This window comes from Monodelphis domestica, chromosome 4, assembly GCF_027887165.1.
Source record: "Monodelphis domestica isolate mMonDom1 chromosome 4, mMonDom1.pri, whole genome shotgun sequence".
In the NCBI taxonomy this organism is placed as follows: Eukaryota; Metazoa; Chordata; class Mammalia; order Didelphimorphia; family Didelphidae; genus Monodelphis; species Monodelphis domestica.
The window spans coordinates 158129996-158157587 of record NC_077230.1 but is presented as its reverse complement, the minus strand read 5'-3'; the positions used below and the strand labels follow the sequence as shown (position 1 = coordinate 158157587).

Below are 27592 nucleotides of genomic sequence, written 5' to 3'. Positions count from 1 at the left end.
GACAACTGTGAACATAATTGACCATGTCAATGACAAAATCAGCAAAAATCAAATGTTTATGTCAATAGATGAACAAAGTTTTTTATAAAATAAAATCTTTTAAATTCCTATTAATTTTATTAAATTCACAATCCTATTAATTCTGATTAAATTACTACCAAAAATACAAAAAAAAAATTGAACTTTCTTTGCAATGATGTATATCTATACAAAACTATAAGTAACCATTATACATGATCAGGAGTATATGAGGGATCATCATATTTACTACTATTATGCAATGTTATTCAAGAAATGCTAACTATAGGAATGAGAAGAAAAAAAATTGAAGGAATTAAAGTAGGAAATGAGGAAACAAATTATCATTCTTTGTAGAGAATCCTAGAGAATCAACTAAAATTAGTTTAAATAATTAAAAAATTAGGAATACTTTAGGATATAAAACTAAATGACACAAATCATCAGACATTCTATATTTTACCAACAAAGCACAGTATGAAGAAATAGAAAAAGAAATTACATTTAAAATAACTTCAGACAATATAAAATACTTTGGATTCTATCTTACAAGACAAACTCTGGAACTATAAAAATACAATTATAAAACACTTCACACAAAGTTAGATCTATTTTTTTGGCTGAGCTAATGTGATAAAACGAGACTTCCACCTAAAATTAATTTAATTATTCAGTGCCAAATTTCAGAATGACAAAAAATATAGTGTTAGAAAAAATAATGACAAAAATCATCTGGAAGAACTTGAGGTGAAGAAAAGATGCTTAGCATCAGAAGAACATAAACTATATTACAAAATGGTTAACTCTCACAACAATTAGGTATTGCCTAAGAAATACAGTGGTGGATGAGAGAGGTAGATTAGATACAAAATAAATATTAGCAAATGACCATTGTAATGTAACATTTGACACTCAGAGATTCAAGATTTAGGAACAAGAAATTATTACTTGGCAAAAATTGCTTGAAAAATTCAAGTTCATTTTCATAGAAACTAGATATAGAACAACATCTCACAATATATACAAAGATAATATTAAAATGGTTACATTATTTAGACATAAATAGTATCATGGACTATTTACTTATATTTTCTGATAGGGAAAGAATTTATGGCCAAATGAGATTGAAAGCAAACATTTTTTTAATTATATAAACAAAATCAATGCAACTCAGATTTGAAGGAAGGAAAGAAACTGGGAAAAATCAACTCTGAGGTATTGATTCACACCTATCCAATTATCTAAAATGACAGAAAAGGAAAGTAACAAATATGGAAAGTGATGTATAAAAATTGGAAAAACTAATATACTGCTGTGGTTGTGAAATGATCCAAGCATGTTGGAAACAAATTTAGAACTTTACCTACAAGTCTTTAAACTTGTGCATGTCTTTTGAACCAGTAATATTACATCTGTATCACATAGAGAAAAAAAAAGATTATTCAAAAAAGTATATATTAACTCTTTTTGGGGTGTCAATGAATTAGAAATTAAGAGTATGTTGATGATTAGGAAGGACTGAATAAATTGTGATATATGAATATGAGATAAATATTATTATGGTATTATAAATGATAAGTAGGAGTATTTCAGAAAAACTTGGAAGACTTACATAAACTAATGCAAAGCAAAGTGAACAGAACTAGGAGAATATTATAATTAATAACAGCAATATTCCATCATAATGTAAATTTTCATTTTACTCCATCCGGCTTAGTCTTTAGAATTCTAGCAACCAGGAATATATACACCCCCACTTAAGTATTAAATATGGGGAGGATGGCCTATGACCAGCATGTGCTAGCAAGTGATGAATAAGAAACAACTGACTGACCCCCTGGGCTGTCCTAAGCCAAGCTTAAACCACCACTGGTACATGTGAGACACAGGAAGTGATGTAAAGAACTGTTTTTATATTTTGTGTCACTTCCTGTGAGCCTCTCTTGCTCAGCAGTGTTGGGAGCTTTTGGTGGGGTTTGGTATGCTTGCAGTTTTGGCAGACTTGGTGTTGGAGTTTAATGGAATGAGCTCTGTAGCATGGTTTAGATGAGACATTTCTCTGAATCTAACTTGATGAGTGATAAGACTGACACCCCTTTTCCTTGAACTTCTAAAGGCACTATCCTCTGAGGAGGTCCCTCATCTTAGAGGAGGCCTCTTGACTGAGGCCTTCGAACTCCCCTTGCCTTAGGCCAGGCCAGAACAGATTTTCTATCATTTCCCTCTTCTCCTTCTTACTTTCTTCCTTCTATTATAAATAAACCACCATAAAATCCCATACTGACTTGAGTATTTCATTAAGATTGAATTTAAATTCCTGGTGACCACTAATATAATATGTTTAGTCTCATCCCTAAATTTTACCCCTAACACTAATCAATAATCAAAATCAAAGTGATTTTAGATATTATCCACAATATTAATACAAAATAATTCTGAAAGACTTATGATAAAATGCTATCTCCCTAGTGGGAAATTACTGATGGAATGTAAGTGTAGATTTAATCATTTTTTAAAAATTTCTTTGTATTTTGTCTTTATTTTTCTTCACAAATTAACATTTATGGAAATATATTTTGGATTATGGAATTTGTTTATTCTTTATTAAATTGATTGCCATTTCAGGGATGAATAGAGATACATAATTTCATAAATATTTAAAACAGATTTTAAAGGTTAAATGCAAAAATATTAAAATATATTTTTCCCTACCTGCATCTACATGGAGAAGGAACAAGAGGCAAGTTTGCTCAAAGTAATTTTTATGTAAAGTTGTAACACATTATACACATATAACAAGAGTATCAATCTAATTTGCTTAAAACTTTCTTCCCTGGTGGTGAATAATAATCTGATTTTATATGCATGGAACGTGTTGTAGATAGACTAAGTGGGCAGGATGAGTACTAAGTCTTCTAGAGCATGTAGAGTTCTAAATTTTCTTTAGTGATGTGTAAGGGTGTACACCACTCCAAAAAGGGTGGGTCACAGGGCAGTGACCTAGGCACCTAAACCAGAAAGGATATGGATCTGGAGTAAAAGAGAAGAATTAAACAGGGGGTTTGAGAAAGTGAGCTGACTATTTGCTCAGGTAAAAGATGAAAGGAAAGTGGCTGAGGGAGCCATGTAGAGAGCATTCACATGGCTAGTTAAAATCAGCTTCTTTTCTCTATATCTGTCTGCCTTCTCTTATTCAAGTAAATATTAATAAAATCTATGGAAATTAAAGACAAGAGTTTAATTTAGTTATTACAGTGAGAAATCTCAGGAGAAAGAGAAGTACTCTAAGAATAAGTCATCCATGAAGAAGCTGAAAGTGAAAGAACTTGCCTCATTTTTCCCCAATCTCTTCTTAAGGCAGTCATGGAATATTGAGTTATCATTCTTCAGAAATGAGGAAAATATCATGCTAATGTTTTGAGTCCGCTGTTATATTCATCTACATGAGGAAATAAGGCCATCTACATTCTTCTTAAGATTGACAATATTTTAGAAGAGAATAAAATCACTGGTGTGAGAAACCTTTCTATTAATATTACCAATTTTTCTTCTGTTATTGTTCTATGGAAAAAATCACTAGCAATGAAAATCTTTATGGGTTCTGAAGAAATCCTTCAAAATGAATATTAGAACTCATTTAAAATACATTAAGTCTGAGACTCCATAAAAAGATGTTCCTAAAATATTTTACAAATTTAACTCTAGAAATAATACAATTCATAAAATATATTAAGAAGAACCAAAATAAATAATTCATACCTCACCAAGTGAGTAATACCGTCTTGGAATCTGGGAGTCTGGATAAATGTTTTCTAGGTACCAAGAAAAGGGCTTACACTTCAAATTTTCTCTTAGTGCTTTTCTGACCGATACATCTCCATAATCCACTTTGACAACACCTAGAATTTTTCAGAAAAACACATACATTACTTTATGGTATTTTAAAGCATTATATATTGACAGTGCCATTGATCACTTTCACTATGTCTTAATCTTTTATTGTTATTCAATTTATCAAATTAAATATTGAGCAAAATGTTTCACTATTAGAAGCTGCATTTTATCATCAATATTTAAGTATAGTTACTTTTGTTTCTTGGGATGAATCCTTAATTAAGTGAAAAAAAATTGCTAATTCAGTATCTTAGAACCAAAGGCAACTTAATTCCATGATAATTTTGTCATGGTCATGACATGAAATATTGTCACAAAACAAACAACATTTTATAACATTGTTCTTATTTTTCCATAATAGTATGGATTTGACACTTGTTTATTATTCATTATGTGGGTCAATAGAAAGTGAAGAAGGTAGACAGCTCAGATGACCTTGTTTCAAATCATATGTGTAACAAATGTGATCCTAATCAATGTATGTAACTTCTATGTTTTAGGGAATGCTTTAAGATATGTAGTTGCAGAGGTATTATTCTTCATTTACAGAAGGAGTTTAATAACAAAAGAATTTGTTACAACAATGAAATTATAGGTCTAGTTCCACTATAATTGTTTATAATAATAATAATAATGATAATATTAATAATAATAATAAGTAACATAAATTTTAGATTAACTTATTGTTTTCCAGTTGTTTTCAATCATGTGCAATTCATTATATCTCCATTTGAGGACTTTTTTTTGGCAAAGATCCTGAAATCATATGACATTTTCCTTTCCAATTCATTTTAAAGACGAGGACACTGAGGCAAATGAGATTAAGTGACTGGCCGAGGATCAGTTAGTAAATGTCTGAAACCAGATTTAAACTTAAGACTATTAGTCTTCCAGATGCTAGGTCTGGCACTCTATTCATTGTTGCTGCCAAGTAAATATATACATAATATGCATTTACATTTCAAAAGTGTTTTGCATCTATTATCTCATTCAATCTCCATGTTCTAAGTCAAGGACTAATTGTATATATCAGTAGAGTCAGTATCTACAGTGATCAATCATTAGAAGTAACAAAATATTAAGATACATATTCCTGTGTACTTATATACATGTATCTTTATATCTTGTTCAATTATATTTTATGACATTAGAGAGTTCATCTGTATTACTATAGACAGTAATATTTATATTTATACTCATAAAATTCACAAGTGTAAAATAAATTAGTCTTTTAATTTGTTAAATAAACACATTGAGTATGCTATATACTTTGATTTGATTGATAACCAGAGAATTCAACCCAAAATCATTTTTATACTAAAACCATAGTATAATTCAAACAAAAATTACTTTTCTTTGGATTAAATTTGTAAATGCCCTATATTTAAGCATTACATGATTGTATTATGTTAAGAACAAATGGGATATGATATTGGAGAACTAGTTGGTTTATACATCATTTTTTGCTATACCTAAATTAGGTACAAGAATCAAATGGATAACCCAGAATTAAGGGTAAAATATTTAATGAACATTTGTATTGTGGTTGTGAATGTCACATTTTGAAAATTCTGTTAAGGAAAGAACAGGAGCATATCAAAAGCTATAGGCATTTTTAGCATGCCTTGTCTATATTTGATCAGTACTAGCTAAGCATTGTGGGAGAAATTATTCCCTGAATATGTTAATGGAAACTTACAGATAGATTAATGAGCCCTGGAGACTATGGCATAAGAGGAGAAATTTTACATACACACTTATAGACAAAAATATATGTGCTTATATGCACATTGACATATTTGTTTATTCATATGCACTTGTTTAAAATGTTTCCACACTGGTATTTTAAATATTTTTAAAAGTTTTGGGTCATATTAAATTTGTACACAATTGCATTATTTTAATAACTTAAATGAAACATTACATATCTTCAGGTACACAATTTAACATTTTTCAAAACGTAAATACAAATTTCAGTCAAATTTTGAGATGCAGATTTATGTAAATATATGGCTGAAATTACTTCCATTTGAGCTGCACCATATTCTAATGCCTTATCCAAGGATAATGTCCCACATGATATAACTTTGGTTACATGGAAAGCTTAGATGGTCATAGCCTGAGCTGTCCATGACATAATCACCTAATGATAAGAACATGATAGAAATATCCAAGTATTCCTCCTCCAAACAGAAGTACATAAAAACTAGCTCTAAAGAAAGTCAAAATCCAGAAATAGACTAGATGAATGAGCAAACAAAAGAATCTCAAAAAAAAAGTTTTATGGTAACAAGGAAGCTCAAGATACAATACTAAAAGAAGAGAAGAATTAAAAAAATCTACAAGCAAATTCTTAAGGAAAAACAGTTACAAAACAAAAGTTTACAAAGATAGAAATCAAATTATTTTAAATTTAAATTTTTTTAAAGTACTACAAAAATGGAAAATAATAATTGCTATGGAAGGAAGGTAAGGGAAGAAATTAACATATTGGAACAAGAAGGGCTATAACTTACACAAGAAAATAACTACCTGAAAAGGAGAATTGATCAAATGAAGTTAATGAGTCCCTGAAACATCAAGAAATAAGAAATTATCCAGACTGAAAAATAGAAAAAAATTAAGTTATCTCAGATTAAAAATGCTTAATTGCAAGCCATAGCAAAGAGAGATAATTTTAAAATCATTGTACTACCTGCAAGTTATGAAAAAAAGACCCTAGGATGTTTATTTCAAAAAATCATAAAAAGCTTGCATCTCTTAAAATCAGAAAATACATAGAAAAAGAAATACTTCACTGATTATTTCATAAAAGAAATCCCAAAATGAAAATCTCAGGAATATTACAGTAAAAATTCAGTTTTCAAATTAAAGAAAACTATAGAAAAAGTGAAAAAAGAATGGAAGTACAAAGGTGTGACATTCAGAGTTAGAATTTAGCCACCACCATAAATAAGTGGAAAGCCAAGAATATGAAATGCTAGAAGGCCAAAGATGTAGGTTTACACCCAAGAATAAATTACCTGGAAATTTTTAGTATCATTCTCCAGAGGAACAATGAACTTTTAATGTAATAGAAGACTTCCAAGCATTCCTGATGAAGAGACTAGAGCTTCAAAGAAAATTTAACAACTATAGCTACATAACAAGGAAAAAATGAGCAAGTAATACTAAATCCTGAGAAAATAAGACCCTTTACAGAATCATTCAGATGAGGTATATGCCTGAAAGTTCTCTGATCACTTGAAATCTCTTTATAAATATATAGTAAAATATTTATTCATTCATATAATTCTGTACAATAGGAAAATTCCAGTGTTGGATCCTCATCTACCAGAAAACCTTTGTCTATCTTTTAGGGAGTAGCAGTTCAGTGGATTAGCTCCAAGAAATTGTTTTCATTTAAACCATGAGATATCACAAGATATTATTAACAATTTTGAATATTAAATCCTATTTTTCACCCTAACTGTACCATCAAACCTCCATTTTAAAAGATCTTTGATACAAAATAATTATTTTAAAATCTATGACCTTAGCCTAATTCTCTAAATCCCATTTAATGTCTTAGAATATATAGGTATATAGATGTGCCTATAAGTCAGTAACTCTCTTGAGCCTATTCCTTACTTTTCTCTTAAGAGTCAATTTGATTCATTATCTGGATTTTCATTTTTGTCCTAAGAAATAGCTATCTTGGGAAAATTGTGCCTCATTTTCCACGCTCACAAAAATAGGGAAAATAATACTTTCATTAATTGTTTCTCAGGTTTATTATGAGGAAAGTATTGCCAACTTCAAAGCACAAAATAAATGTAAATATTGATTATGATTGTACAAACACAGATGATCTGAACCCTTAATGGATATTCAAGGAGTCATTAGGTAAGATTGTATTCCATGCTAATTTGGCTATTGATAGATAATAATGTATAATTATTATCTTTTGATTTTATTACTGTAGTTTTAGTTTTGTGAGATAAAGGGATTTTATAGAAACCATATTACCTCCTGAGAGGAAAAGATAATAGTCCAAGTCAACAAATGTCTTATTTTTCCTCTTTTAAATTTCTACAAAGTCAAAATTTGCTTGGGGATTTCATTATACAAATAACTGTCTAAAATCTGCTCTTCAAATTGACTGTGGAAATGCAGCCTTTCATTACCCACTCCTAGCCCAGTTGAAATGGGTGTGAGAGAAAGGATGATTTTGATTAATTAAGTATGTTTAGAAGCAATTAAAAGCATAGGTCCTAATTTTCACTCTTAATATACATTTCTTATATGTAAATATTTAGATCTTTTATAAGTTAAACTGTATAGGGATGTCTGTAGGCGAGTTCCATCTTATTTTGTGGAATGATGATACTATAGACCCATTTCCACTATTGATAGTGTCTATTTTAATAACATTTCAAATTTTAAACTTAATTACATTACCTCTTTTGAACTTCATTGTAATCCATAATACACAATAAATTTCCTTTTGCTTATCCTGGTTAAAAGAGTAAGACATTGAATTACAAATAGGCTGTTTCCAACGATCTCACATTTAGTAAGAATATGAGACAACCTGGAACCTGGATTGTCTTAACTCCAATTCATACATTCTTTCTCTTCATTTCAACTTGAAGTCTCAGTGGTGTGGTACTATGCATTGTTTTCACAGTGGCGATGATGGAAAACTCTGATCTATTCATTATATTTTTAGTCCCCCTAATACTCAATAATGGGTTTATGGGATGGATACAATATGTATCTATGGAAAACAGCAAAGCTCAACTAGACATGAGAATTAATCCCACACATTTTCTATTGGACCTTTATATTCTAAGATGATAAGTTGACTTAGATTTGTAAACTATAAAATAGCAAATAATAAAAAAAGTTGACTAAATTTAAGCTGAAGGTATTGTAACTACTGAAAGGAGAACACAGAAAAAAATAAACAACTAGATAAATATGAATATCTAGTTCTCAAAGACAAATTCCAACTAAGAATGAAAAGATCATTTCCTTGATTGTTCAAGGAACGTAATGTGAAAAAAAGTAATTGAAAATATATCATTAAATATTAGTAATGGCAGATAAAAAATCAGAGCCTGGTATATTGAATAAGGAAAACAAGAAAAGGGGAAACAAACCTTGATTTATCTGAGAGTTAAGGGAAACCATTTGGGGATAGAATAGTTGATAAAATATGGGACATGTAGATTGAAATTGATTTAAAATGTCTTTAAACATCTGCTATATGAAAGGCATTATAATTGGCTTTGGTTAGATAATGCAAATAATGATCCAGTGATTGCCCTCAAGAACCCTAATTTAATTTGCTTGGAAACAATTTGTGCATAGATAAGGAAATGTTAAATCTCTGTATTTATTCCAATATCTATCTATCTCCCTCGGTTCCTTTGTCTGTTTTTGGTTGGAATTATGATTTCATCATTATAGGTAATAAATGTTCTTTGCCAATTTTGATTGACTCTTATTTTACAAGAGGTTGAGAGTTTGCCCAAGGGTCAAAAAGACAGTTATGTTTTAGAGGTGGCAACTTGAATTATTTTTTCTGAAGCCAGCAATTCTATTTATTATTTCATGCTGCTTGCATAAATGAAAAAAAATCTTTATCTAAAGTAATTATAAAATAATTAAAGAAGATATAATTTACAACAAAGGGAAAAACAGAAAAAAATGTTCAGAAGATGGCAATTGAATTCAGTTTTGAAAAGGAAGTTAGAAATTATATGAAAAAGAAGGAATAAATGAGTACTTTCCCAGAATTGAAGACTGCCTGTACAAAGACACAGAGATAGGAGATAGAATGTTATAGAAGATGTGAAGCAAAATAATTATTTTGGCCTGGAAGAGAGTTCATTAGGATGATTAATAGTAAATTAAGGTAGGACATGGTGAAGGTGGGAATGTTTTGTTTGATTATGCACATATGTTTCAATAGTCTATTTTTATTTTTTCCTACTTTGCTTTAGGAGTGGTGATGGTGATGGTGAGAGTAGGAGAGAGTAAAGAAATGCTTGTTAGTTGAAATAAAAATCTTACGTGGGAAGTTTAGTCAAGAGACATTGGGAGTATGAACTGAGGTAATGGCTGTGTGAAGAAATTGTGGATTATAAGGAATGTGGAGAATGAATTGACAAGACTTGTCAACTGATTGCTTATTGAAGATGAAGCAGAGGGAAAATCTGCAAGCATACAATTTTGAGTTTACTCTAGACATAGATACATAGAATTTTATGTTTGCAAGGCATTTTGAAGCCATCTAGTCCAAAATTTACCTGAAAAATGGATGGCTGTTACTTCATGCCTGATAGTTGGTTATCCATATTTCATTTGAAGAGTCTCTAAGCCCATTAGATGATTTAAGAGCTCTATCATAAGGAAATTATACCTTACACAAAAATCTGTTTACTTGAAATTTCCACCTATTTATCTTCTGGAAATGCACTGTGGCATTTGAATTGAAAACTGTGAGATTCTTGAGACCAGGAAATATTTGTCTACCTCTTTTTTGCTTTTATTTTGTATTCTCAGTGCTTAGCATGATTCTTAATATATGGTTCTTGAGGAATCTCACTTATATTATGTTTATAACCTTGTACAAGTCACTTAACTCCTGATTAAATTAGTTTCCTCAACTCTGAAGAGAGGATAAGAATAATATCTTACAAAGCTGTTGAGAGGATTAAAAGTCATACTATTTTTAGTGTTCTTAGGTCTCTCACTGGGACATAAAAATCACTTAATAAAGACTAGTTCCCTTCAGTTCCCCCCCCTCTATATAATCTGATTGTTAGCACTGGTACTGGTACTTAGCTCTGGTGCTGACATCATGACCCAACATTTAATAGAATGGCCACAGTATTGAAACACTGGTCTTTGTTACTTGGCTGATACATCTGACTTATGAATAATACCAAATTGACTATAGGTGATAATTCCAAGAATCTCAACTTGAAAATTCTTGATAAAATATCAATGCACAAGGAATATATGACCAAAATAATGAATCAGTAATTATATAAATATATATGTATATATATATATATATACATATATATATATAAAGCTTTAAATTTTTAACTGCCCTTATTCACAATAACCTTGTGAGAAAAGTAGTACAAGAATTAATATTCCCATTTTACAGTTAAGCAAACAGAGACATTTAATGTGATAACCATAATTAAAGAGCAAGTATTTGGGGGGCAACTGGGTAGCTCAGTAGATTGAGAGCCAGGCCTAGAGATGGGAGATCTTGGTTCAAACCTAGCCTCAGAAACTTCCCAGCTGTGTGACCCTGGGCCAGTCACTTGACACCCATTGCCTAGCTCTTATCATCTTACCATTCCTTTGCCTTGGAGCCAATATTGACTCCAAGAAGGAAGGTAGGGGTTTTAAGAAAAAAAGAGTAAGTATTTGAAGTAGACTTGAAATCTAGGTCTTCTGACTTCCTGTCCAACAGGCTAATTCAACATGTTTTGGTACCTTCTGAAACTATATTTTTCATAGGTGATTGACATGCACAAAAAATAGACTCTCTTTAGAATTTGCCATGCCTTGTAATTAAATAGTAGTTATTGAAAAAACAGGTCAGTAAAAGGGGATCAAAGTGTTAGTTTAGCCTAGGAAACTGCCTAAATACCCAGCTGTAGTCTCTGTGTATTTTGGCTTCATGTTATGAAAGTACAGTGAATTTCACTTTCCTTTCCCTGAGTCAGTAGCTCATAATGGCCCTGATGATGATTTTATATAGAAAATATATAATTTATTACAAATTAAGGTCAGGGAATGAGAATTAGGAAAAGGATTTCCCTTTCTCTAGTTCTCTAAACTTCACCCAAATCAACTTAAGCTCATCACAAGATGAAGCTCTTCTGGTCTTGCAGCTCCCTTTTCACCTCCCTGTGCTGACTAGATGTTACCCAAAAATCTGTTTAAACACTTCCTGTCTATAATTCTCAGATATTCTCCCAAAGTTGTCTTAAGGGGTTTGGTAAGAGTGACTCAGATTTCTGAGTTCACACAGCAGGGCTTGACAATGGGTTAGACCCAAAAATCCAACCTAGCTTAAGTTAAAATCCCCAGGCAAGTTGGCAAACACTCACAGACAGTAGAGATAACCAGTTCTGCTCCAAACTACTCTCTCCAGCTGATCAGGTACCACAGGGAAGGATTGAAGGATTGTCCTTTGTTCTCCAAAGCCTTGAGATAGGAAAAAATCCTAGAAGCAGCTCTTCCTCCCTCTACTTGGGCAGGACCATAATCAAAGAGGCAGTCCAAGACCAAGATCCAGAACCAAATTACAATCCAAGACCAAGACCAAGGACCAGGTGACAGTTGACTATCCATTAACCATTCTTTCTCTACCCTTTGGTTTCTAGAACACTTTTCCAAAATTCTTACATGTGCCAATGCCGGTTTCTTAAAGGCAACTTCCCATCTTATGCTTCTCTCTATAATTTCCCTATTACAGGACAAAAATTGCTGTAATCCATGTCTAATCATCTTATCCCAAGATGATTTTAAGACAAAAATATGATATTTTGAAAATAAATCTTGAACTGATTCAAAAGCTGTCAGTTGTAGCAAAAACTTTTCAGTCTAGAAGCGATGCTTCTTAGTTCAGGAAGAATTAAATGGAAATATGTTTTATAAGAAAGTAATGATTAAAAAAACAAAGTTTTTCAAATTGCAATTTGCTCCTAATATCAAATATTAGATAATGTTTATTTTTTCCTCCTCTGCTTTCAGAGCTGTTGTTAATAACTACATGTAAAGGGGATATAAGATATTATTAGGTTCCCCCATTGATAACACACATGGCTCCTCCTATGCAAAAAGGGTCAAAATGCCTATGATTATTCTTCCTGGAACAGTATCACACTGTCTTGACTCTCCTGCACCTGCCATGGGAAAAGATTAACATGGGAACTAAAGAGAGAATTATTTATGGACTGTGTATATATATACATATATAGTTTAGTTCTCAAGTCAGGCTTCAAATTATTTGTCACAGGAAATATGCCTGAAACCTATAAAAAGGAAAATGGATTCAAACTGAGCAAGCAAGAAGGCTTCACAATTGAAGCACTCCATTTTCTAATTAGCAAAGCAGAATTAAAGGAATACTGGTCTGAGAATCAGAAAACATAAATTCTTAAACTGATTATTTCTCCAAAGACCCTGAAGTTTTTGGGGGGTGGGAGGAGGGGGGAAAAGTATCTCTATTCTCTTAAATAAACTTCAGTTCTTTGCAATTCAATAGACTATGCAGCGATGATGGTCACAGGATTATATAAATTTCTTCTGCTAAATAGTCTTGGCCAATGGAGGAATCCAGAAAGCTATAAGGAAAGATGGCCACCAAAACTTTGCCGGGGTGTAGTACTATGGTAATGTAATATTTTTCCTTTGTTAGGTGTGTGAAAGGCAAAGATATACAAGTTATTTTGAATAACAGCAAATTTGTGTTAGGCTTCAAACTGTAACTTGGAAGATTATGAAATGTAATTTAACGTGCCATTTGAGATCTGTATGTATTTTTATTTCTTTATTTTCCTTACTCTTTAGTTTTATTTGATGGAAATGACTTAAATATAAATGGAGTTCATATTAAAGTAAAAGGAGAAAAATATTTGTATTTCCAGTGGGGAAAAATTCAATGGACTAAATACCAATCCTTACTATTACATTCATTACATTCAAAGAAAATGCTTCTAATTCTTCCTTTTAACCATCTAGAATTAATGCTGTTGAAAAAGTCCTTATCTTTATCCTTCACTCTCTGGGGATTTCTGATCTAGCTTCTACAATATTTTCTTACCACGAAAATTCAAATTAAATTTGAAAAATATTTTCTCTTATACTATCTTGCCATTTACTTTTTTGACTCTTTTGCTAATATTTCAGGAGTCAATAAATTCTTAAGTCTGATAATTTACCTTAAGAATTTGTCTTATATATTTTACCCAAACCACAGGTCCTGTGAACAGTCCTAAAAGTTAAACAGAGAAGGGCATATTTATAATCTTTATATTATTAATAATACTTATATTTAATTCAGGGAAAATAATATATTTTCCTTTAGAGGTTTCTACCTTTCTTTTCATATAATTCTAAATAGTTTGTCCATCATGTTTAATTTTGCATATAATACAGGGTTTTCTGAATGTGCAGGTCTTGTATTAGGAAGCAATAGACATAAAGAAGTCATCTCTCTATTCCTCACACATGATACACTATCTAATATCTCTCAATGCCTTTGTATTGGCTATCTCCATCCCTGGAATATACTATCTCTTCAACTCTGTCTCATTGAATTTTTCTCTTTTTTAAAGATGCAGTTCAAGTACTACTGTGGAAGAGGAGAGATTTACATGAAATCACAGAGACTTTGTGGAACTGAAACTTAATACATGGGGAAAAACATTAAAGTAAAGAGACCACATTACATTATATCAACAAAGTATGCTTAAAATTAATGCTTCCAAAGGCATGCAGAAGTATCCTTGTCTAGTCAAGGGCCTCAGATCTTGCAGAGCCAGAAGCAGAAAGACCCTATAGGAAGAGCTATAAAGGGTCAAGATCAACTGATCCAACTCTATGAGTAATATTCTAATGAATGGTTTAGTAACCAGGAAGCTGTATAATGAATTCTGTGAAAAGCCTATTTTGCTTGAATGCTTTGCTTATCCTATTTCAAGTTACTTAGTGCATAAGGTAAAATACATATTTTTTACATAGCCTTAATCAAAATGAATGACTTGTGACTTGGGGTATAGTAGTGTAAACTGCCAGATTTCATGATGTTATGGAAGTGATGGACATCATTTTTATATACTTGCCCAAGATTAGGGAGGAGGAGAACATGCTATTTTTGATTTTTCTCTTTTATATATGCTACTAACTAATATTAATACGTTTGTGCCCTAAAGCACTTTAAGAAAAGGGAATTAAAAATGAATCAATAAAAACATGAAGTTCAACAAGTGAAAGGGAGCTTCGACAAATTATATCCCAAACCAGTGTGTAATCCAAAATTCATTTATATCTGACTTCAATCTAATCACTATATTTCTGTAATATTGAATCATTTTAAGCTACTATGTTTTGCCTATATTGATCTATAATTTTTACCATTACCTTTGTTGAAAAACAAAATATCATTCTATAAATCAATGAATATCTTGCCCAAATTATTGTTGCTATATCCATTGAAGATCACAGGTTGCCTTTGTTAATTGTTACATAGATGATGATGGATGGATTCCATCAAAACTGGTTACAACTTGGATACAACCTTTAGAGAATATAATAAGCTAAGAATTTAATTACAACTATAATGGGTCTTCATAAATAATTTTGGATAACTACTGGTTTTTGAATGGGTGATATTTCTGTTAGTGTGTACATAGTTCTGCTTCTGCTCAGTACATATAAGTCTTTCCAGGTTTTTCAGAACTAAGTCTCTTCATTGTTCTCATGGACCAATAGTATTCATTACAATCATATGACACAATTTTTTCATCCATTCTTCAAGTGATATACAACTCCATAGTTTCCAGTTCTTTCTCACTTCAAAAAGAGCTCATAAAGTATTTCAGTACAGGTAATCCTTTTCTCTTATCTCTGATCTCTTTGGGATCCAGCAGGATTGCTAGGTGAATGAGTATGCATAGTTTTGTGCCCTTTTGGATGTTGTTCCTTATTGCTCTTCAGAATGATTGTATCAGTTCACAGTTGCACCAATAATGTATAGGTATCTCAATTTTCCTACATCCCCTCCAACATTTATCATTTTCCTTTTTTTTTGTAATGATTGCCATTCTTGTAGGTATCAAGTGGTTTTAATTCTCATTTCTCTAATCAATATTGACTTCAGCACTTTTCATATGATTATATAGCTTTAATTTCCTCTTCTGAGAACTAACTCTTGTTGTCTTTTGACCATTTTAAATTGGGGAATGCTTTAAATGGTTACAAATTTTACTCAGATCTCTATATATTTGAGAAATTATACTTTTTTCAAGAAGCACTTGGTATATATATTATTGTATACATGATATATTTCCTCTATCATGACATGAGCAATATGAAAATGTGTGTTAAATGAAAATAAGGGTATTACCTATATTAGACTATTCAGTGCCTCAAAGACGTAGGGAAAGGTAGGAATGGAGAAAATATGAATCCTAAAATGTAAGATAAATATTTCCTAACATTGTTTTTACATATAAATAAAAAAGAAATTGTTTCAAAATTGTGAAACTAAAATTAGTTTCCTATATCATCATTTTATTTATTTAACTTATATGAAGAGCAAATCGTGTAAAATGCCAGAGTGGAGAAATCAAAAGCTAAAATTAAAGGTACCAGGTAAAGTTTCACTAATCTAAGAGAAGTAGACAATACCATTTAATGGCAGAAAGTGAAAATTCAAGGATCTTCTTGATGAAAGTCACAGTGGAGAGTGCAAAAACTGGCTTGAATTTTAATAAAAAATAATAAGATCTTGGCAAATTGTCCCATCACTTCCTGGAAAATAAGGGAAGAACAAATTAAAGTGTTCTGAAATTTTATAATTTTGATCTCAAAGATCACTTCAGATGGTGACTGCAGTCATGGAATTAAAGGTTGCTTGCTTCTTGGAAACAAAATTATGGCAAATTTGGGCATGATATAGAAAAGGGTTAGCTATGTTTTTTTTTTCCTTTTCCTGTAGCAATGTATGAATGTGAGAGCTGGACTATATGAAACCTGAGTATCCTAGAATCTATATTTTTCATTTTTGTTGAAGAAGACTTTTGACATTCTCTTGAACATCACAGAGATCAAATCAGTCAATACTTACTGAAAATTCATTCAGGTCATTCATTGGAAGATCAAGTACTGAAACTAATGCTTAAATACTTTGACCACATAAGAAGACAGAACTCATTGGAAAAGCCCCTGAGGTTGGAAAAGATTGAAGGCAAAAGAAGAAGGGAATGGTAGAAGATGAGATAAATAAAAAATGTCATGGAAGCAATGCATATGAGTAGTGCATAGAAGAGCCTGACATGCTATGATCCATAAAGTGTTGGACAAGAATGAATAACTTAAGAAAAGAAACAATGCTCTGAATCCAAATTAGAGAAAAATTAGAGACTGGTATCATTCGAACAAAAAGAGCCCCTCTCCCCACAGTCCTTGTCTGTATCACTTGCTAATCACTCTATTTCTCTCTCCATCCTCCTTTTTCTCAACATATACAAATACAGAAAAATATGTACTCATATATATATATATATATATATATATGTATATACACACAGAAACATAAATACACATATACATTAGTGTATATACACAGGAAACAAGTCTATATACATATGCATTTCTATGAATAAACACATTATGTGATTTTGTTCTATTATATCACCTTAAATATTTAATAAATAAGCATCAGATATTTCTAATAAGACCCAATTTTAAAATATCATTAAACTTTAGGTTCACATTATGTAATTAGAACCAATTTTTAAAAAGAATTTGAACTTCTTGATGCACATACACATAATTTCCAGTAGATGGAAGCATTTTCCCTTTAAATTTAAAAATGTTTCAAAAGCAAATTTTCTTTTTTTATATTTGAATTAGTAGAAACTGTAAAAGACATGTCCAAAAAGACGCTATCCAAAATGTCACATATCTAAAACCTCAACTTATCTGTCTTTTTGAGATAATTTAAAAACTTGAATAAAGATTTTAGCTACCTTTCATCCCCTCAAAATGTTAGGATCAGGTATTATAACTATTATTTCAATGATTTTAGTACATTATAGATGATGAAATTACAATTATAAATCAGCTTCTATTGGGGAACTTAGAATCTTCGAAAATTACTTACATCTTTGAGAGGTGAAATGGTTGGTCGAAAATTATAATCAGTATGTGTCAGAGATATCTTCCTTGTTTTCTCTTAAGGAACAGAGAATCAAATTAATTGATTCATGATCTAATATTTTGCTATGGTTTTTTACTATGTGATGATTCTCTTTCCACATTGGTGGCCATTTTATTATTAACATTTGTCATAAAATAATCAACAACCTGCAGGGGATCTATATTCATTCTAGTTCTTTATCCTACCTCAGAATATACAATATATGTATCAGTGAAGATTATTTCTCTGATCACTTACATCAGGAGGATTTCTTTTTTCTACTAATCCTTTGGTATTTACTTTCTTTTCTCCTAGACTTTCTTCTTCCCTTCCCACTTCTCTAAAGTGGATTTTTATATATTCTCTCTAAAAACACAGCTTCCACACTTAAATTATTTTAAAAAATCTACTGCCTTTCCAAATAATTGGAAATGTTTTTATCACTGACATAAATTAAATAGTAAGGAAGAAATTGGATTGTTTGTTCATTAATTTGATCCATTGCTAAAAGCTCAAATACTCTAACATTTAGAAAAAGAAAAATGATTTAATTAGTTTTGAGGAAATTAAAGAGATGTTTAAACCTGCTTTCAAATTCATAGTGTAGCACTGATGCTCTGGAACTTTTAGAATTTTATTGACTCTTCAAAATATCAGAAGAATTGTGGCTTTCCTCTTAGAGTTTATAAACCAAACTAATAAATGTATGCTCTGCCACAATCTGAGGCAATGTGGTTAGGGAACTTTAATCAACCATACCTTATACCCACTGGTACATTTCATATTTAGCTAATGGTTTGGGCCTCTAATACAGTTCTGAAGAGTACAGTTAAACCATGATTGAGAGCTTTAAGTCGGGCAATAGCTTCTGCCTGCTCATTATTTTTACATGTATTAAATAAGCTTCATCAGCTCATGTTTCATTGAAAGGTCTTTTGTCCATTCCTCCCTTATGCTTTTAAAGATAAAACGGTTATTATATTTAAATAATTTCCACAGAAAACTATAGGTTAAAGGTACACATCCCATTTTATTAAAGGGACAAAGATATTGACAAAAAAATAAATTCATTTTATAGTGTAAAATCAATGGTCCACTTAAGGTGATTCTCCTTATGATATTTGCATTTATGTTCCCAGTAAACCATTTTTAAACTAATGTACACTGACAGACCTGTAGAACACAAATAAGAGCATCAGACAATTTATTTACTAGGCAAAGCTTTCTCTGACTCATTTTCATTTTATACCTTGTCCAGAGGCTAATGAGTAGAGTTTTATTGCATGATTTTAACTATTTCATTCCTGCTCCTATAATAAAATTAAAAAATAAATATTACAGCTATACTAAAGAATGGTTCATAGATTCTCAGGAAAGAGGCAAAAGTGTATGTAAATTGTGATGTTTACAAAACCAATAAGAAAAAAATTTAATTAGTTATAAGGTCATCTCATATTATAATGTTAATGGTAAGTATTTATTTAGAAAAAAACTATGCTGAAAATTCTGAAGGGAGAAATGGGAATGGGAAAAGGCTTAGAAACTACTGTCAAACTTCTGACAGGACAAATACACCAAGAAAAAAACCCAACATTTACTAAGCATGGAAAACAATATAATATATATATATATATATATGTCTATATATATATGCACAGATTAGAATTCCAATATTCTAATAGTAAGAAAAATTTTAATTACAAATATGAATTATTTCCAAATAAATGTTTTTAATTCTACACTTGGCTTTCTAAGAAAAGAGAAAGAATATGATGAAATTAGAGAGAAATTTTTAAAATAAGGTCATTCAATTAAGGCAAATGCAATTTTAAGAACTGTTGACAATGAAAAAAAAAAGGAAAGGAAATATAACATAGATATCTTAGTCATATAAGATTGGAACCATTATGCTGAAGAAATAAGGGTCCAGAAAAGTTAAGCAATTATTCCAAGTTGAACTTGTAGAAATCCAAAGCTAGGATCTAAAGCCATTTCTTCTTACTCCATATGCAGTTTGATTTCTTTGTTAATGATATAAATTGCTCACCATAATGAGGAACATTTTTTCTTTATCCCACTAAGAAATTATCTCTGTCAGAAAGTGTGTTCCTAGTTCCTGAGGAGATGAACTGAACTAGACATGTCCTAAATGGCTGAAATGTGACCGGCTTTATAAAATAACATTTTATTTTTCACCAGTTACATGTAAAAACAATTTAAACTCATTTAAAAAAATGAGTTAAAAATTCTCTCTCTCCTTTTTACCCTCCATCCCTCTCTTCCTTCAACTCCTCCCTCTCTGAAAAAGAGCAAGCACGCTGATATAGATTTTAATGTGACCTTTTCTTGAAGTTTCGTCCATCTGAATTACACAAATATCTGGAGCAATCATCCCATCATAGGTGATAGGTATCACATGCTAAAAGGAAAAAAAATGATCAGATTTTCCTTTCTCCATATTTAGCAATATTTTAACTTAACCAAGGATATATTTTTTAAATTATATTTCATCTAGTAAAATTAGAACATTATTCCTTGGTTACAAGTATCATATTCTATCCCTCCCTCCCCTATCCTTACCCTTCCCGTACCCCTTGTGTAATTCCACTGGGTATTACATGAGTCCTTGATCAGAATCTATTTCCATGTTGATGTTTTCCATAGGATGTTCATTTAGAGTGTAAATTCCCAATAAAATCCTCCTTGACACATGTAGTCAAGCAATTATTTTTCTTCGGTGTTTTTACTCCCACAGTTTTTCCTCTGAATATCGATAGTGTTCTTTCTCATAGATCCCACCACGTTGTTCAGGATCACTTCATTGCAACTAATGGAGAGGAACATAACATTCAATTGTACCACAGTGCATCAGTCTCTGTGTACAATATTCTCCTGGTTCTGCTCCATTCAGTCTGCATCAATTCCTGGAGGTCATTCCAGTTCACATGGAATTCCTCCAGTTTATTACTTCTTTGAGCACAATAGTATTCCATCACCAACATATACCACAATTTGTTCAGCTATTCCCCAATTGAAGGGCATCCCCTCATTTTCCAATTTCTTGCCATCAAAAGAGCAGAGCTATGGATATTCTTGTACATGTATTTTCCTTATCACTTTGGGGTACAAACCCAGCAGTACTATGGCTGGGTCAAAGGGCAGACAGTCTCATAGCACCCTTTGGGAATAGTTCAAAATTGCCATTCAGAATGGCTTAATCAATTCACAACTACACCAGCAATGCTTTAATGTCCCAATTTTGCCACATCCCCTCCAGCATTCATTACTTTATGTTGCTGTCAAGTTAGCCAATCTGCTAGGTGTGAGGTGGTACCTCAGAGTTGATTTGATTTGCATTTTGTTGATTATAAGAGATTTAGAACACTTTTTCATGTGCTTATTAATAGTTTTGATTTCTTTAACTGAAAATTGCCTATTCATGTTCCTTGCCCATTTATCAATTGGAGAATGGCATGATATTTTGTAAAATTGACTTATATTTTTATAAATGTGAGTAATTAGACTGTTGTCAGAGGTTTTTGTAATGAAGATTATTTCCTAATTTGTTGCTTCCCTTCTAATTTTGGTTGAAGTGGTTTTGTATATACAAAAACTTTTTAATTTGGTATAATCAAAATTATTGTTTCTACATTTTGTGGTTTTTTCTAACTCTTGCTTGGTTTTAAAATCTTTCCTTTCACAAAGATCTGATATATATATACTATTCTGTGTTCACATAACTTACTTATATTTTCCTTCTTTTTTTTTTAAATATATTTTATTTGATCATTTCCAAGCATTATTCGTCAAAGACATAGATCATTTTCTTTTCCTCTCCCCCACCCCCCATAGCCGACTTGTAAGTCCACTGGGCATTAGATGTTCTCTTGATTTGAACCCATTGCTTTGCTGATAGTATTTGCATTAGAGTGTTCATTTAAAGTCTATCCTCTGTCATGTCCCCTCAACCTCTGCATTCAGGCAGTTGCTCTTTCTCGGTGTTTCCACTCCCATAGTTTATCCTTTGCTTATGAATGGTGTTTTTTTTTTCTCCTGGATCCCTGAAAGTTGTTCAGGGACATTACACCGCCCCTAATGTGGAAGTTCATTACGTTCGATTATACCACAGTGTATTAGTCTCTGTGTACAATGTTCTCCTGGTTCTGCTCCTCTCGCTCTGCATCACTTCCTGGAGGTTGTTCCAGTCTCCATGGAACTTCTCCACTTTATTATTCCTTTGAGCACAATAGTATTCCATCACCAACATATACCACAGTTTGTTCAGCCATTCCCCAATTGATGGGCATCCCCTCGTTTTCCAGTTTTGGGCCACCACAAAGAGCGCAGCTATGAATATTTTTGTACAAGTCTTTGTGTCCATTATCTCTTTGGGGTACAGACCCAGCAGTGCTATGGCTGGGTCAAAGGGTAGATATTCTTTTGTCGCCCTTTGGGCATAGTTCCAAATTGCCCTCCAGAATGGTTGGATCAGTTCACAACTCCACCAGCAATGAATTAATGTCCCTACTTTGCCACATCCCCTCCAGCATTCATTACTTTCCTTTGCTGTTATGTTAGCCAATCTGCTAGGTGTGAGGTGATACCTCAGAGTTGTTTTGATTTGCATCTCTCTGATTATAAGAGATGTAGAACACTTCTTCATGTGCTTGTTAATAGTTTTGATTTCTTTATCTGAGAACTGCCTATCCATTTCCCTTGCCCATTTATCAATTGGAGAATGGCTTGATTTTTTGTACAATTGATTTAGCTCATTATAAATATGAGTAATTAAACCTTTGTCAGAGGTTTCTATGAAGATTTTTTCCCAATTTGTTGTTTCCCTTCTGATTTTAGTTATATTGGTTTTGTTTGTACAAAAGCTTTTTAGTTTGATGTAGTCAAAATTATTTATTTTACATTTTGTGATTCTTTCTATATCTTGCTTGGTTTTAAAGCCTTTCCCCTCCCAAAGGTCTGACATGTATACTATTCTGTGTTTACCCAATTTACTTATGGTTTCCTTCTTTATGTTTAAGTCACTCACCCATTTTGAATTTATCTTGGTGTAGGGTGTGAGGTGTTGATCTATTCCTAGTCTCTCCCACACTGTCTTCCAATTTTCCCAGCAGTTTTTATCGAATAGTGGATTTTGTCCCAAAAGCTGGGATCTTTGGGTTTATCGTATACTGTCTTGCTGAGGTCGTTTTCCCCCAGTCTATTCTATTTTCCTTCTTTAAGTTCAATTCATTCACCAGTTCTGAGTTTATCTTGGTGTAGGGTGTGATATTTGATCCAAGCATAATTTCTCCCATATTGTCTTCCAATTTTCCCAGCACTTTTTCTCAAAAAGTGAATTTTGTTCCCAAAAGCTCAGATCTTTGGGGTTATCATAGACTGTCTTGCTGAGGTCACTTACCCCAAGTCTATTACACTGATACTTCTTTCTGTCTCTTATCCTGTACCATATTTTTGATGACCACTGCTTAATATTATAGTTTGATTTCTGGTACTGTTAGGCCACCTTTCTTCACTTTTTTTTTTCATGATTTCCCTGAATATCCTTGACCTTTTGTTCTTCCAAATTAACTTTGTTATATTTTTTTCTAATTCAGTAAAAACATTTTTTGGTAGTTCAATGGGTATGGCACTAAATAAGTAAATAAGATTGGGTAAGATGATCATTTTTATTATTTTATGTCATCCTGCCCATGAGAGTTAATATTTTTCCAATTATTTATATCTAGTCTTAATTGTGTGGACAGTGTATCACAGTTGTGTTCATATAATTCCTGTGTTTGTCATGGCAGATAGATTCCTAAGTATTTTATATTGTCTAGGGTGATTTTAAATGAAATTTCTCTTTCTAATTCTTGCTTCTGAGATGAGTTAGAACTATATAGAAATGATGATCACTTATGTAGGTTTATTTTGTATCCTGCAAATTTGCTAAAGTTGTTGATTAATTCCACAAGCTTTTTAGTTGATTTTCTAGAATTCTTTAAGCAGACCATCATATCATCTGCAAAAAGGGATAGCATGGTATCCTCATTGCCAATTTAAAAACCTTTAATTTCTTTTTCTTATCTAATTGCTACTGCTAGTGTATCTACTAAAATGTTAAATAATAGAGGTGATAATGGACATCCTTGTTTGATTCCTGATCTTATTGGGAAAGCATCTAGTTTGTCTCCATTGCAGATGAAGTTTGCTGATGGTTTTAGATAAACACTGTTTATTATAGTTAGGAAAGGCCTTTCTATTCCTATACTCTCTAGTGTTTTAAATAGTAATGAGTGTTATATTTTGTCAAAGGCTTTTTCTGCATCTATTGAGAAAATCATGTGATTTTTGATGGTTTGCTTGCTGATATGGTCAATTATGTGGTAGGTTTTCATAATATCGAACCATCCTTGCATTCCTGATATAAATCCCACCTGATCATAATGAATAACCCTTGTGATGACTTGCTAGAGTCTTTTTGCTAGTATTCTATTTAAGATTTTTGCATCTATGTTCATTAAGGAGTTTGTTCTATAGTTTTCTTTCTCTGTTTTTGACCTGCCTGGCTTTAGAATCAGTATAATATTTGTGTCATAAAAAGGAATTTGGTAGAATGCCCTCTTTGCTTATTTTGTCAGATAGTTTGCAAAATATTGGTGTTCTTTGTCCTTCAAATTTTTCATAGAATTCACTTGTGAATCAATCAGGCCATGGGAATTTTTTCTTAGGTAGTTCTTTGATGGCTTGTTCAAATTCTTTTTCTGATATGGGATTATTTAAGAAATAATTTCTACTTCTTTTATTCTAGGCAATTCATATCTTTGATAATATCCATCCATATCGACTTCTGGGTAATCATGGCTGCAACCTAGATGCCACACGCTTCCTCTCTCCGGCACCGAAAGAAATAGACTACATCAAAGGAGCATAAAAATCACCTTTGGAGGAACAGAAGGACTTCCCAGTACTCCCCAGTACACCACAGAGGCGAAGGTATGTGGGGGTTGAACATTTCCACACTATAATAAAGCTTGCACAGAAAGGTGAACAGAGCCTCCCTTCCCCCCCCACCTCCCCCACCAAACCAGAGTGAGCTACCAGAGAGCTCACTGGGACAGCAAGTGAGTGGGGAACATCTGACTGGGGGGGGCATTCCAGGGTCCTTGGGATCTGGAGACTGCCAGGAAAAAAACATCTCAGGGTAGTTTCACAGGAGAATCCTGCTCTGAGCAAGGCCACAGAGCCTTACTCGAGGAGGTTGCGCTAAGCATCTGGGCAGAGCTAAACACCATGGGTGGACCACGCACTGATTATCTGGGTGGAGCTGAACACCTGGGCAGTTTGGCTGTGATCAGGGCCCCAGCCCTCTAAGAAACCTCGGAGGCTGGGAAGAACTAGTCTGAGGCAACCTAAATGCACAGAAAACCCTCCCATATCACCCAGACCCCAGACCAAAAAGGAAAGGGGAATAAAACCACCAAAGGGAAGGCTCACATGGCCCAAAATCAAGCCTCCAGGAAGAAAGGGAAAAAGGTGACTATTGAAAACTTTTATGGTGGAAGTACCCAAGGAAAAGAAGAGAAAGAGGATGAAATCCAAAAAAAAAAAAAAATCAGAACATGACTCCCAAAATGGAAACTATTAACAAACTCTGGAAGATCTCAAACTGGAACTTACCCAAAAGATGGAAACCAGGAAAGAAAAATGGGAGACAGAGATCGGCAGTCTGACAGATAAGACTGCTCAATTGGAAAAAGACCTCGAAGCATCTAATAGAAGGGAGACAAAGCTGAAAAGCAAAACCAGTCCCTAATGACCAGAATTAAGCAACTCGAAGAAAGTGAGATCATAAAACAGCAAGAATCAATAAAGCAAACCCCAAAAATTAATGAATTAGAAGAAAACATAAAATATCTCACTGAAAAGGTTACAGACTTGGAAAACGGAGGGAGAAAAGACAACCTCCAAATTATCGGTCTCCCAGAAAAACCAGAGGTAAACAACAAATTGGATATTATTCTAGAGGAGAGTATAAAAGAAAATTGCCCCCACGTTCTGGAGCAAGGGGGCAAAATAGAAATAGAAAGGGTTCATAGAACACCCTCTATACTAAATCTCCAAAAGACAACCCCTAGGAATGTTATTGCCAAATTCAAGAGCTTCCAAGAAAAGGAGAAAATCCTACAAGAAGCCAAGAAGAGGAGCTTCAGATATAGGTGGGCTCCCATAAGGATCATACATGACTTAGCAGCTAACACCCTAAGATACCACAAAGCATGGAACACGATATTTAGAAAGGCAAGAGAGCTGGGTCTCCAACCAAGAATCAACTACCCAGCAAAACTGACTATAAACTTCCAGGGGAAAGTGTGGGCATTCAACAAAATAGAAGATTTCCAAGCATTTGCTAAGAAAAGACCAGAACTTAGTGGAAAATTTGATATCCAAGCACAGAAAGCAAGAGAAACATGAATAGGTAAATATGAAAGAAAGGGAAAAGGAGATAAATATTATCTTTTTCTTTAAGTCAAACTCTCTTCTATAAGGACTACATTTACATCAAATTATATATATTAATATGTGGGGAAAATGTTTTGTGTAACTCTCAAAAATTATATGCATCATAAGAGTAGTTAGAAGAAACATGCATAGGGAAAGATTGGAGCATTAAGAAGATTTGGGGAAAGTGGGGCAAAAAAAGGAAAAGGGAGGGGGGAACCATTGATAACATTAAGATTTACTTCAAGAAAGAGGGGGGACTTAATAGAATAATCTTTCCCATATAAAGATACATATGGGAAGGGGAGGGGAAGAACTCTCATATGAGAAGGAGAGGAAGAGAGCATGAAGTGGAATTACTTAAACGTTACTATCAGTGAAATCAAATCTGAGAGGGAAGAACATCTAGATCCAGTGGGATGCTGAGTTCTATCTTATCCAATAGGGCAAGAAAGAAAGGAAAATAAAGGAGGGTGGGGGGGGAGTATAAAAAGGAAGGGAAGGAGAGGGGGGAGGAGAAGGAAGCATAAAAATAGAGGAGCTAGAAAGGGAAGCATATCAAGGGAGGGGACTAGGGGGACTGACCTAAAGTAGAATACTGGTTCAAAAGGAGATAGCCAAAGAAGAAAGATCAGAACTAGGGGAAGATAGCAAAATGCCAGCAAATCCACAAATGACAATCATAACTTTGAACGTGAATGGGATGAACTTCATCCATAAAACATAGACAAATAGCAGATTGGATTAGAACCCAAAACCCTACCATTTGTTGTCTTCAAGAAACACATATGAGTTGGGTTGACACTCACAAGGTTAGAATTAAAGGTTGGAGTAAGACCTTATGGGCCTCAACTGATAGAAAGAAGGCAGGAGTTGCAATCATGATATCTGACAAAGCCAAAGCAAAAATAGATCTGATCAAAAGGAATAGGGAAGGTAAATAAATTCTGTTAAAAGGAAGTATAGACAATGAGGAAATATCACTAATCAACATGTATGCACCAAATGGCATAGCATCCAAATTTTTAATAGAGAAACTAGGAGAATTGAAGGAGGAAATAGAGAGTAAAACCATATTAGTGGGAGACTTGAACCAACCAGTATCAAATTTAGATAAATCAAACCAAAAAATAAACAAGAAAGAGGTAAAAGAGATGAATGAAATCTTAGAAAAATTAGAGTTAATAGACATATGGAGAAAAATAAATGGGGACAAAAAGGAATACACCTTCTTTTCAG

At 32.6% G+C, this 27592-nt stretch overlaps 1 protein-coding gene across 1 annotated transcript in view; it reads right to left on the bottom strand.

The window, feature by feature from the left end:
- GALNT13 (polypeptide N-acetylgalactosaminyltransferase 13) overlaps positions 1-27592 on the bottom strand; it is an 809448-nt gene that overhangs the window by 126733 nt on the left and 655123 nt on the right. The window contains exon 9 of the mRNA XM_001373001.4: positions 3778-3917. Within this exon, the coding sequence (XP_001373038.1) occupies positions 3778-3917 (140 nt within the window). The remainder of the gene's footprint in view (positions 1-3777; positions 3918-27592) is intronic.